At 45.9% G+C, this 12,748-nt stretch overlaps 1 protein-coding gene across 1 annotated transcript in view; it reads right to left on the reverse strand.

Annotated features, from left to right (window-relative positions):
* DNAH3 (dynein axonemal heavy chain 3) overlaps positions 1-12,748 on the reverse strand; it is a 399,027-nt gene that overhangs the window by 99,152 nt on the left and 287,127 nt on the right. Inside the window, exons 40-44 of the mRNA XM_083153252.1 lie at positions 10,471-10,707; positions 6,594-6,697; positions 6,145-6,439; positions 4,862-5,041; positions 4,127-4,250 (exon numbers count right to left, since the gene is read on the reverse strand). Coding sequence (XP_083009378.1) covers positions 4,127-4,250; positions 4,862-5,041; positions 6,145-6,439; positions 6,594-6,697; positions 10,471-10,707 — 940 coding nt within the window. The remainder of the gene's footprint in view (positions 1-4,126; positions 4,251-4,861; positions 5,042-6,144; positions 6,440-6,593; positions 6,698-10,470; positions 10,708-12,748) is intronic.

Raw genomic sequence — 12,748 nt, forward strand, 5'->3', positions numbered from 1 at the left:
AGCTTCCCATATACTGTACAGTATACATGTACCATTGTGGGCAAGTTCAAGTAAAGTAAAGTAAGTAAAGCACCCTGCAGTCTAAATTAGGTGTGTACATGGGCACTATAATGTGGTATAGCTCACAGACTTATAAGTTGACCCCAAAAGTTCAACACAAGCAATATGTCAACGCATGAAAAGGTCAACATGATGTTTCACCTTTTTTTGGTGTCAATGTTCGCACCCAAGCACATGGACCCACAATGAATGTACCGCTTTACTCGCCATGCTCGGAGCCATGTGCTTCGTACACTCAGCACACTATCTTTCCTTAAGTCCAAAACATGAAGAAAAAAAAAATTATGAAAAACTTTCGCCTTTTCGTGTGTCAACTATTGTTATGTCAAAATATTGTTTGCATTGATACAAGTCGGCCATATGTGTTGACCTATTGTCTGTCATCCATCCAGATACTGTACTCAGCTTCAATGGCATGGCATACCCACTGCTGTTATTATGCTACAATAATAGTGACAGCCAGGTAATATAGCTAAGGACATACTGTAGTTGTGTGAAAGTCACATCACAGCACTGACACGAACATATATGTATAGATCTTCAACTTTAGAACTACAAGTGCCAGCAGGATGCCTGGGTATATTTAGAGTGGTAGTACCACTGGACTGGGCTAACCACGGAGCAATAGCTTATAAAAGTGCATCTTTCGATAAGGTAGAGAGTGACCACCTGCAAAGATCATCCAACACCCCATCGGGAACCTCCACTCACTTGTTTTCCATGTTGGACACAGGAACATCCCGGAGACAGCAAGACCCAGGAGCCTGCGGGAAGCAGCAGGAGTCGGAGGTAGGAGGAGCCAGGTGAAGCCAGCCGGTTGCAGGTTACACTGGGTGCACGGGTCCGATGGCCACACCAGCGGTGGGCGGATGGCGGGCCTGCAGAGCAGTCATTCGTGAGATGATGACATCATCTCGCGAGCGCGTCTGGGGCTCTGGGCATCTCCGCAGCGTCTGCGGCGAATGGGCTGGACTGGGGGGGCTGGACCAGAGGCTTTGTAAGACACCCGGATTCCATGAGAATCCCGTAATCTGGGAGACTGAAAAAGCCTCCGGGAGGGTTGCCACCAAAAACGGGAGAATCCCGGAAATCCGGGAGAGGTGGCAACCCTAGGGAAGAGAGTGTTTGAGATAGAGAGAGGGAGTGAAAGAGCGATGGGAGGAAAGAGCGAGAGGACGAGAGTGGGGGTGAATTAGAGGGGAGAGAATGTGGGGCATAGAGAGACCTCACAAGCTCTCCGACCTCCAGCTCCCGGCTCCTTTGCGCAATGCCTCCAGCCTGGCTCCTGGGCAAAAGCAGTGCCATGGGGCCCCTACCTCCACAACCACTCACAGAAATAAAAATGTAATTTGTCAAAACATTGAAGCTTATATTTAAAAGGTACCAGCAAGAAAATCAGTGTTTAAATATATGTATAAAAAAAAACATGCTGCACAGTAGAGGATAATCCACATAAACGTTTGGACAATATAAGATTTGAAGTTAAGCCCCATACTTACTGGGCGATATTGTTAACAATATTGCTCAAAAAGAGGCTTCTTAGCGATATTGTTCAGTGTGGTTACTTAATATCATTAACAATACATGCTTTGCGCGTCGTTTACAATGAATGATATTTACTGAACATGCAGGTCAATTTGGCAATTTAGTGAAATGACCTGCATGTTTAGTGGGTCCAGGTGATGTCACTGAATGGTATCAATGACCGATACCATTCAGTGCGTACAGGCAATATTGGACATCCATGGCCGATATGCTTGACTATATATCGGCCACGGTCATGTAGTGTGTATGGGACTTTAGCATGTCTCTAACCCACAATGTCAGCTCCCCACCTCAGTGTACTTTGTCACTCTCCTTCTAAAGTCTTAAAAAAGCATCCTGAAAAGGTATCTGCGGAATTGAGGAGAGAAGCTGCTTGTGCCATGAAAAATAAACTTTAATGCCAACCATTAGTGTCCTGGTCATGGAGCAAGCAGCTCCTCTCCTCAAGTCCTCAGATACCATTTCAGGCTGCTTGTAAAAGACTATAAATATAATTCTCTGTAAATTGCCATTACAGTTTAATATTATAGAAAATTTGTTTTTAGCAGGGCCGGACTGGCCATCTGGCACTTCTGGCAAATGCCAGAAGGGCCGATGGCCTTGTGGGCCGATTTTATGCACACTGAGTGCCGCAGTGCGTCATGTGACGCCGCGGCACCCTTACGCGACAGTGCCTGAGCAGCCATCCTCTCTATCTCACTCTGTCCTGCTGATGCTTCCGGTCTGTGCTGCACCCGCCTGTCACAGTGTGTATTACAGGCAGCGGCGCCGGAAGCCTTACACAGCCAGACGCTGATCTGTCCCTCCCATGCCCATCCGCACAGGCAGTGGTAACTGCAGCATCTCCCTGCTGCTTTATGTGTTTCTGTTCCTGCTAATAAGCACAGAACGCTTCCCCCTGCACTCCGATTACAAGCCCTCCCCTCTACAAGCTGCTGCTGCTGCTCGTGGAAGCAGATAGAGGACAGGCAGATTTAAAAGTCTGGCATCCGGTTCTTCTACAGTAAGCTCCACAAGTGTGTTCATTTTATTTATGTATATATATATATATATATATATATATACATACATTCACTGTATATATTCTGTATTATCTGTTGCACCCCAACTTCCCAATCTCACACAGTTGACATCCCCACGTGTTCTATACCTCTCTCCTACCCAGCTGCCCCTGTTGTCTCTATCTCTCTCCCACCCAGCTGCCCCTGTCGTCCCTATTAGGGATGCCAATCCCGGGGCATTTTTTCAATCCCGGGATTCGGGATTGAAAAATGCTCAATCCCGGGATTCCCGGGATCCCGGGATTGGCTTCCCTAATAATAAAAAACACCCTGGCCGCCCGAGCGCTGGGTGGGTGGGCGGGTGTCAGGGACCGCTGGGTGGGTGGGCGGGTGGTTGTCAGGGACCGCTGGGTGGGTGGTTGTCAGGGACCGCTGGGTGGGTGGGGGGGGGGGGTGGGTGGTTGTCAGGGACCGCTGGGTGGGTGGTTGGTAGGGAGCGCTGGGTGCCCGTGAGCGCTGGGTGGGCGGGCGGGTGGCCGGCCGTGAGTGCTGGGTGGGCGGGCGGGTGGCCGGCCGTGAGTGCTGGGTGGGAGGGCGGGTGGCCGGCCGTCAGCGCTGGGTGGGTGGCCGGCCGTCAGCGCTGGGTGGGCGGGCGGGTGGCCGTCAGCGCTGGGTGGGCGGGTGGCCGTCAGCGCTGGGCGGGCAGCCGTGGATGTGCGGCTGTGCCGTGTGCCCTGCGCAGCGTGACCTCACAGCGTGACCTCGTCACGCTGCGCACTGCGGGGTATGGGGAAGCCGGGCAGCGTCTGAGTGCTCAGACGCTGCCCGGCATTAAACTGCGCATGCGCAGTTTAATCCCGAAATCCCGGGATTGGAAATTCCAATCCCGGGATTGAAATCCCGGCGTTTTGGGGGCCAAATCCTGGGATCCCGCCGATCCCGGGATTGGCCACCCTAGTCCCTATCTCTCTCCCACCCAGCCGCCCCTGTCGTCCCTATCTCTCCCACCCAGCCACCCCTGTCGTCCCTCTCTCCCACCCAGCCGCCCCTGTCGCCCCTATCTCTCTCCCACCCAGCCGCCCCTGTTGTCCCTATTTCTCTCCAACCCAGCCACCCCTGTCGTCCCTATCTCTCCTATCCCACACCTCCTTTCCATGTGGCCACGCCCCCTTTTCAGTGGCGCAAGGGTCAGTCCGGCCCTGGTTGGAGGTGTCTCTCAATAAGCATTGGAACAGGAGCCCCTTTAATACGTTGCTAAGTTCTGGTCATGCCTCAATAGAGTTACCACCACTTGCCTGGGATTATTCCGGATGTCCAGTAATTCATTAATTAGTAAAAATAATTAGTAAAACTTTATCCATAATTAAAAAATGCCCTCCACACTGATTAGGTGTAGGGTAATAGAGTGAGCACGAGGTCATTTACATGGGACATTGGTAAAACAAGTACTGTATTTTACATCAACACAATTATGAAAGCAACATTTATGCTATAAACCATATGCTCTATATAAATAGTACCTCAGAAATGAAATATCAAATCCTTTTCCAAAGTGCCAATCTGATATTGAGCCAAATATTCTCATAAGTATCTCATCATCAAAGGCTTGTATAGAAACTATGTTTAAATGTCGCATGAAACGGCCTGCAAAAGATGAATAATCGATCAATTCATGTCACAAAGAGTATTAATAATATAGACTTATCAGTGCAATCTACACTTTTCTGTACTTTAAGTCATTGTACATAAAACTACTGACATATACAGTATATACAGCATCATCCTGCTGGGGAGCTGGTGGCGAGTGTCGCGGGTGACATTGACACAGAATTGTGATGTCACTTACCCAGCAACGGGTGAGCATTCACTGAGAAAATCCTTGCCTTGAAGCTGTATAAGGTATGTCATTTGGTCATTATTTTATGTTCTTAAAAAAGGTCAATAGTCCGAAACATTGAATTGAACTTGGAGTTAAATGTTTTGATTTAGATAAAGGCCAGCTGTACCAAGCTTTACAAAGTGATAAAGGGGACAGTGATAAACAACCAGCAGATCAACTCCTACTTTTCATTTTTCAAACCCAGCCTGTAACATGGCAGTTAGGAGCTGATTGGCTGGCTGTTTATAACTCTCCATTTCAGCACTTTTTGTAGCTTAATACATCAGGCCCTACCAATCCTTGAAAATAAAATACCAAATATGTTAAAAGTTGCAATATCCAAACGTAATGCTTTATGTAAACTTTTTAATCTTACCTGTAATGTCATTCCTCCCTCCACCAGGGGGCCCCATTGCAGACACAATGAGGACATCAACAATATCTAGCCGAGAGGTGTCCTTTCTGTCATACCAGTGCCCATGATCTATCCACTGTCTCAAAAGCTCAATGGGTGGCTGCGCCCCATAAACTTCTTTTGCTGGCATATTCAGATCATCTAGGGATCAAAATAGAGGGTTTGTGAAACACACTTCAAGCACACTGGGGATAGTGGAATCTAACAGCTTTGTGTCCAATAGTCTGAAAAGGTTACAATAAAATGAATAAGCATACCCATGTATACCCAAGCATACCCGAATCCCATGGTGAGGGACAGGTTTATTTAATTTAATTTATTTATTACCAGTTTCTTAAATAGCGCACACATATTCTGTACCGCTTTACAGAGAATATATGAACACTCACATCAGTCCCTCCCCCAGTGGAGCTACAATCTATATTCTCTATCACATGTACACACACAGACACACAGACACACACACACACACAGACATTCTAGGGTTAATTTTTTTGTTAGGAGCCAATTAGCCTACCAGAATATTTTTGGAATTCGGTAAGAAACCGGAGTACCCGGAGGAAACCCACGCAATTACGGGGAGAATATACAAACTCTGCACAGTTAGGGCCATGGTGGGGATAGAACCCATGCCCTCAGTGCTGTGAGGCAGTAAAGCTAACCATTACACCATCCGTACTACGCTCACTGGGTTGACCCATATTAAGTTGACATGCATTGGGTCCACCACTGAAGGTTGACATGGCTAAGGTCGACATGGCTAATGTTGACAGGGTTTGAAGGTTGACACAAGCATTAGGTTGACAATGGGAATGTCAACAGTCAACAGATCGACATGAGATTTTCATTTTTTTTTGTCCCAAATGTCAACATAGTCGACATGGACACCCGCAATTGAGATCCATTCTCTTGCAAATTTACACGGGGCGGTTTTTTTTTCTGTCTGGGTGGCAGCTATCTACTCACAGACATCTGCAACTTTGCAGATCAGCTATCAGGTGTGAATCAGGCCCATTATGTGGAATCAATGGGTTCGCGTTCACTGACCTAGTGGATTATTGCATAGGCTAAATAATGAAATAATTGTATAGCTTTTCTCCACGTGGCGCATTCACTTCGCTGTAGGGTCAACCCTGCTGTTAATTGAATATGCCCCAAAGGGAATATTTCCCATAGTAAAACATGTTCATATATTTATTTTTGTGTACATTTTATCAGCAATAAATGAAAGGAAAGCTACCTACCAACAAATACAACAGCCTTCTTTCCAACCGGAGGTCCATACAAGCCCTTTCTTCTCCGATCTAGCTTGGAGAATATGATGTCTTGAGTCTGGTTTGCAGAAGTCCTTGCTGAGAAGTTGATGCAGTTGGCAATATATTGATTTTTTGGAAGTTTTAATAAAAAACTGTTTGTTATAGCAGATTTCCCTGTTCCCGTGGTTCCCACAAACAGCAAAGGAACTGAATGTTCTAAGTATGTATGTAAGAAAAAGGACTGTCTAGCAGTTTCCATCGTAGGGATAATCAGGTCAGACACCTAGGAAGCAGAACACCACCAGTGATTAGTAGAGTATGACACTGCCCATTTTGCCACCCAAGCAGGAAGTGTGCCCCAGGGCTTGTGCCAGCCCTGGACTTTAAGGTAAATAGGTCCTTTAGGAAAATGTATTTTAAAACAAAAATAATATTACCTTGGCAGACGGAGAAATTGTAATTTCCTCTGTAGTAATGTAATCTGTCCATATGTTCCATTGTCCACTGGCTTGTTTGTGGAAGTAAAAGTCATATACAGTTCCTGTGTTCCAAAGAGGAATGGAGAGGTAAGTGAAGCTATACATATATGGTTTTATAAAAACATAAACTTTAAAGGTATAGTTCTCCGGGTCATGTTCTTCCCATATTATAGGGGGGGTCCACACTTACTGACAGAGATTGTGCAGTGTAAGCTAATCTTAAACTGTGCTTAAGCGAGATCTGTTTAGCTATACAGCCTACAATCAAAACGGCTCCCAGTAATAGGCTGGGTGTATGGGGAGGATGAGAACGTCAAGTGAAAACAATTGTCTAAAAGTGAAAAACAAAATAGATTTAATTTACAGGTTGGAGATTCAGGGGGTATTCAATCCCGTTGATTTTTATACATTGAACATTTTTTACGTTTGCGTTTTGCATGACTGTTGCATTGCAGCACGACAGCCTCTTACCATGCCTAAGTGTCATACAGTCGATATGCCTCCTGTTGATATTTGGCCTATAAAGCGCAATGTAGGAGTTGCTAAGTTGCCTTCCTGCATCGACAGCTACTATATAAAAACTTGTACCGCGTGGGACGCTGCCATTTTTTGAGTTTGGAGGAGGTGCTTTCAGTTTGGCTGGGAGTGAAGTGGAGTTAGAGAACTTGGAGAGTTGGAGCCCGTGTCCAGGACCAGGGACAGCACGAGAAGAAAGTTTGGTTATAGTTATAAAAAAATAATTCCCTACAAAAAAAACGTTTCCAAATCAGCAGACTGCAAAATGCTGTGATCTCCCTGAAGTCTTAAAACAGGAGTGAGAGTTCTGAGGTAAACAGAGAATTACGGGGGGAAAAAACATGACATGGCAAAAACAAACAACAATGCATCATGGGATAATTGACCCAATAATGGAAACAAGAAATGGGAATATTATTGGACAAAGCACAAAATGGCTCCAAAAAGGAATTTTACAAAAAAAAAAAAGGGCAGGATACATTGGAGACGCATAAATACATGATATAGGAACATGAACATCAAAATTGACAGTTACATTTGGCAAAGTAACCTTGTTGTGACAATCAAAACTGTCTAGATTAAATGGACGTAAAAGTATTTGTAAGCTGCCATAAACATCTTGAATAGTGAACACTGAATAGGTTTGTGAAGTATATCAACAGTTTGAGCACAAATTGGCTTGGTTAGTCGCAAAACAACATTTTGACGTGGGAGAGAAACAAAAACAAAAAAACATACATTGAATACGCAAAAGCAAAACGACATTTACGGGCGAAACAACTAAACATATCGTAAAAAAAAAAAGAGTTTGACAGAGATTGCATACCCCCCTCAGTCACTATGAGGGGTAAATTAGATGACTTTGTTCTCTCCCAAACTGTAGGGGCCCGAGCCAAGGAACATTTTCCTCTCTAATATTTGAGCAGAATAGAGACTACAATTAAATTATATGTTCCAGTGACATATCCTTTATCACTAATATGTCACAATACCCCTCAGTAATGTATATTTGTTAAAGCACAACAACCCTCTTATATCTATACTTGTTCAACCCTAAACCATTTATTTTACTCAGTTGACCCTTCAATTGTTCTTCCCATCCATACAGGGCAATCTTTCCCACTGGGCTGGGAGGGCCCAGGGGCCCCACAAAGATAGGGACCCCAGAACAGCTTAATGCAGGGAAAATAAAAAATAAAATGATGCTTACGACAATACGATTAGCGCTGGCCAACGTTGGCCAGCATCGCTCCTCCCCCTGTCCTCCTCCTCCAGTGTTCGCACTGAATGTCGTCATGCCTGACATTATCACCAAGGAGAAAACAGCCACCGCCATGACGTACAAGACAGAAGTGAAGAAATCAGAAGAAAGAAGGCAATAGATAGGTAAGTGAAGGATGATGGCGGGCACAGATTGAGAAAGGGGAACCATATGAAGGGGAGCAAAAGTTGAACATTTCTGTCTGTAGGATTTACCATTTTCTTGTTATATTGTCCAAATGTTTATGTGGATTAATCTCTGCTGTGCAGCATGCTTTTTGGTACTTGTGTATTATCTGGGCGCCCGATTTTTTCATTGCATGCCACTACTTAAGGCATGCGATGCAATGCGATTTTTCATTGTAAAGACCCGATTTTTAATTGTATAGTCAACTATGGGTGATTTCATACCCCCACTATCCAACTAGGAAATGGAGTTGATTTTATATAGTGTGGCGAGCGCAGCGAGCCCCGCGAGGGGACGCGGATTACTTTACATGTATTCTGCGTCCGCTCGCCACACTTCGGGCTCGGTGGCTTGCTGCGCTCGCCACACTATATAAAATCAACTCCATTCGTAGTTGGATAGTGGAGGTATGAAATCACCCATAGTTAACTATACAATTAAAAATCGGGTCTTTACAATGAAAAATCGCATCGCATGAATTGTATGCCACTATATAGCATGCGATGCGATGCAATGAAAAAATCGGGCGCCCAGATATTACACAAGTACCTGTTTTTTTAATGTATAAACACTGATTGTGTTGCAGGTACATATAAATATAAGCTTAATTGTTTTGATAACTTACATTATTATTTCTGTGAGTGGTTGTGTGTGTAGGGGCCCCAGTGCACTGCTTCTCCCATGGGCCCATGCTCTGCATCCATAGTATATAATCTCTTATGGGCAGAGTCAGTCAGCAACTCTGACTGTGAGCCTTGCCCATATGTTGGATACAGGATCTCTGAATACAGGATCATCTGTGACTTTTTGCTACCTTCGCCTGAGTTGTGCTACCTTTGCCCAGGTCACCTACATACCTCCCAACTTGTGTCCGGATGAAATAGGGACACTCGCACGGCTTCGTGTCCGAAAAGGGGGCGGGGCGTATGCAAATGAGGGCGCGGCTTATGCTAATTAGCCGCGACCTCATTTTCATACGAGAATAGACACTGTGCGCATGCGCACAGCGTCTATTCTACTAGATTGGGGGGTCTCCCAACTGCCACCCCCCGCAGCGGGACAATGCCTGCCGCGGGTGGGACGTCGGGCCAGGACCCGAAAATCGGGACTGTCCCGACGGAATCGTGACAGTTGGGAGGTATGCACCTGTCCTTCCCAGTGTGGAGTAATGTTAATATTTGCCAGATTATCTATGTGTATTTTATGTAGAGGCCGGGAGCTGCAGCTCCATCTGCCCCATTATTAATATGGCCCGGCCTACACACCTGGGTCAATGCTCCCACTGATACTGTATGTAATGTGTGTATAGCATGCCTGTGTGTATTGTATTTAAGATCTAATCTGGTATCCTATGAGCCCAATTGGTATACCACTCTGAAAAATGGAGATGGGGGTGGGGTTTGGTTTTGATTACCCCCCAATAAGTGCTGGCAGTCAGGGCTGAAAGGATAGCACAGGTGCTCTAATTAGCCATGGCTGATCGGATACGGTCCTAATGCCTTGTTTATGTATGTGTATTCTGTACTGTGTACATGTTGTGGTTCCTTACAAATGAAAGATGTAATAATAATAATCACGTGTTTGACAAATCATGTATCATATACATGTGCCATAAACCTCATAGTGATTTTCTGTAGCGGAATGTCTTTCCAATTGTTATTATATATTGTTATTGTATTATATTGTTATTTGGCTGTATTTTGCAGGAGGTCATACTCACAAAACAATGGATGCAAAAGGACATTTATGTAGTCTTCAAAGAAAAAATAGAATCCAACAGTTCTAACAAAATGTAACTTATTATTAGATAGTTAAATGGTAGTGCCAGTACTGTTACTCACACATACTCACAATGTCTCCAGTTACTCTTACCTTTCTCTGGGAACAAATTGTTCTTAGTTAGTTTAACGCTCTTGGGGCGAGGGTGCTGATCGTCCATTCCCATCAGTAGGTTACGGTAGAAAACATCAAACTTCTTTCTGCTATCTGCATTTATGGTTCCACCAATGCTCCAAACCACAGCAAACAGGAAAAGGCCCTGCAGCCACAATGTGATCTGCTGGCTGGACATGGCGTCATTACTGTCTGCTCCGGTACCTTTTATTTCATCTAAAATACAACAGAATCTTAGCTGAACTACAAGCGACAACAAAGCAACAGCAACACAGCACCAAAACCACCATTGACCTAGGTCAGTGGTTCTCAAACTGTGGGTCCTGACCCCAAAGTGGTTCGCGACTCCATATTGTTGACCATCATGGATGATGACTTCTCTAATCAATCATCCAAGTAGTTTGAAAAATCAGTTGAATTGTCTGTTACTTCAGACTCCTCCCATCATTAGGTGCCTCCACCATACTGTCATGTATGTGCTTTCTGCTGACCACACACGTGTGTGACCATTCTGTGGTAAATTGCTGGGGTCCCGTTATAATTTTTATTGTCCTGACGGGGTCCCAGAGCAAAAAAGTTTGAGGACCGTTGACCTAGGGCATTACTACCATAGAAGCATGGGGTGCATCTGCTATGGAGCTTGGAGCTGAAAGGGGCCGCCTTCCCTAAAACAGTTACATGTGTTATATGCATTTTTCCCACGGGGACTGCGGTGCTATAGTTACGCCCCTGCACACACCTATACATTACACAGGGACGGGGGCACACTGACACAAACCCATACATTGCAACATTGCATAGGGACCAGGGACACAGTGACACTGGCACCCACACATATATTGCACAGGGAGGAGGAGGGCACACTGACACTGGCACACACACACAGTGGCATCACTAGGCGGGTTGCGGGGGGGGGGGGGGGGGGGCGCACCGGGTGTCACCAGTCAGTGTGGTGACACCAAAATCATCCGCACCCCACTGCCGCCAGTTACTTCAGACCTCAGTCACAGACAGAAACTCCACTCCGGAGTCCGCACCCGCTGCAGGACATTGCAATGGTGAGATACTGGTGATTGAATGAGTGGATTGGGCTTTGTGCTGGCCCTGTAGGGGGCGCTGTCCTCTGGGCTCTGCCTGGAAGCTGCTGTGAGAGATCAGCTATTGTTCTATAAATAACAACGCTCCTCAAGTTGCCTATTGTCTGTGCCTATGTGCCCTGTCACCAGCGTATCCCCCCCTACCCGCCAGTGTGGGGTGCTGAGCTTGGGGTTTTTCAGCCCCAGTGGCATCACTAGACGGGGGCAGGGGTTGCAGCACGCACCACATGTCAGTATTTTCTCTGCACAGAAACAAAATATCTCACCTAATTCTAAATCTCTCTTCAGGGGTGTGTTACATCTGCCCCCCTTCCCCACTCCAGTGCAGCATGGTTTTGTCCATTTGAAAATACATTTTTGGTATTTGTTTACTAGCATGGCACCCACTATTTTCAATCGTATGGCATCTTATGCATTGTATTGCATCGCATTGCATATAGCCGCATGTGATGCGATTTTAAATTGTATAAGCACCCTAATGGGTGCTTTCAATGTTATATGGCCCCCCAATACGATTTTTAATTGTATAAGCATCCTAATGGGTGCTTACAATGTTACATGCATCCCCACGCCACCCCCACAATCAACGCCAACCCAAAGCGTGGCGAGCGCAGCGGTACGCGTCCTCCAACCTTTTCATACCCCCACTATCCACGTCGGCGTGGAGTTAATTTTATATAGTGTGGCGAGCCACCAAGCCCGAAGCGTGGCGATTACTTTACATGTATTCCGCGGCCGCTCACCACGCTTCGGGCTCGGTAGCTCGCTACGCTCGCCACACTATCTAAAATCAACTCCACGGCAACGTGGATAGTGGGGGTATGAAAAGGTTGGAGGACGCGTACCGCCGCCCCTCGCGGGCTCGCCACGCTTCGGGTTGGCGTTGATAGTGAGGGTGGCGTTAACAATGGTGGTGCATTTAACATTGTAAGCACCCATCAGGGTGATTGTACAATTGCAAAACGAATCGCTTCAATTGCATCGCATGGCATGCATCACATGCCACTATATTGCATGCGATGCACTACGATGGAAATCGGGGGTGTGCAAGGTGTGGAATGATGGAACAGCATGCAAATCGGCCGGAAAAAGTGAAAAATCGATCGAAAATCGTCCGCAAAATTGCATCCGATTTTTGCATGCGATTTGCGGCTGATTTC

Source organism: Crinia signifera, chromosome 7 (genome assembly GCF_055691185.1).
Source record: "Crinia signifera chromosome 7, ASM5569118v1, whole genome shotgun sequence".
Classification (NCBI taxonomy): Eukaryota; Metazoa; Chordata; class Amphibia; order Anura; family Myobatrachidae; genus Crinia; species Crinia signifera.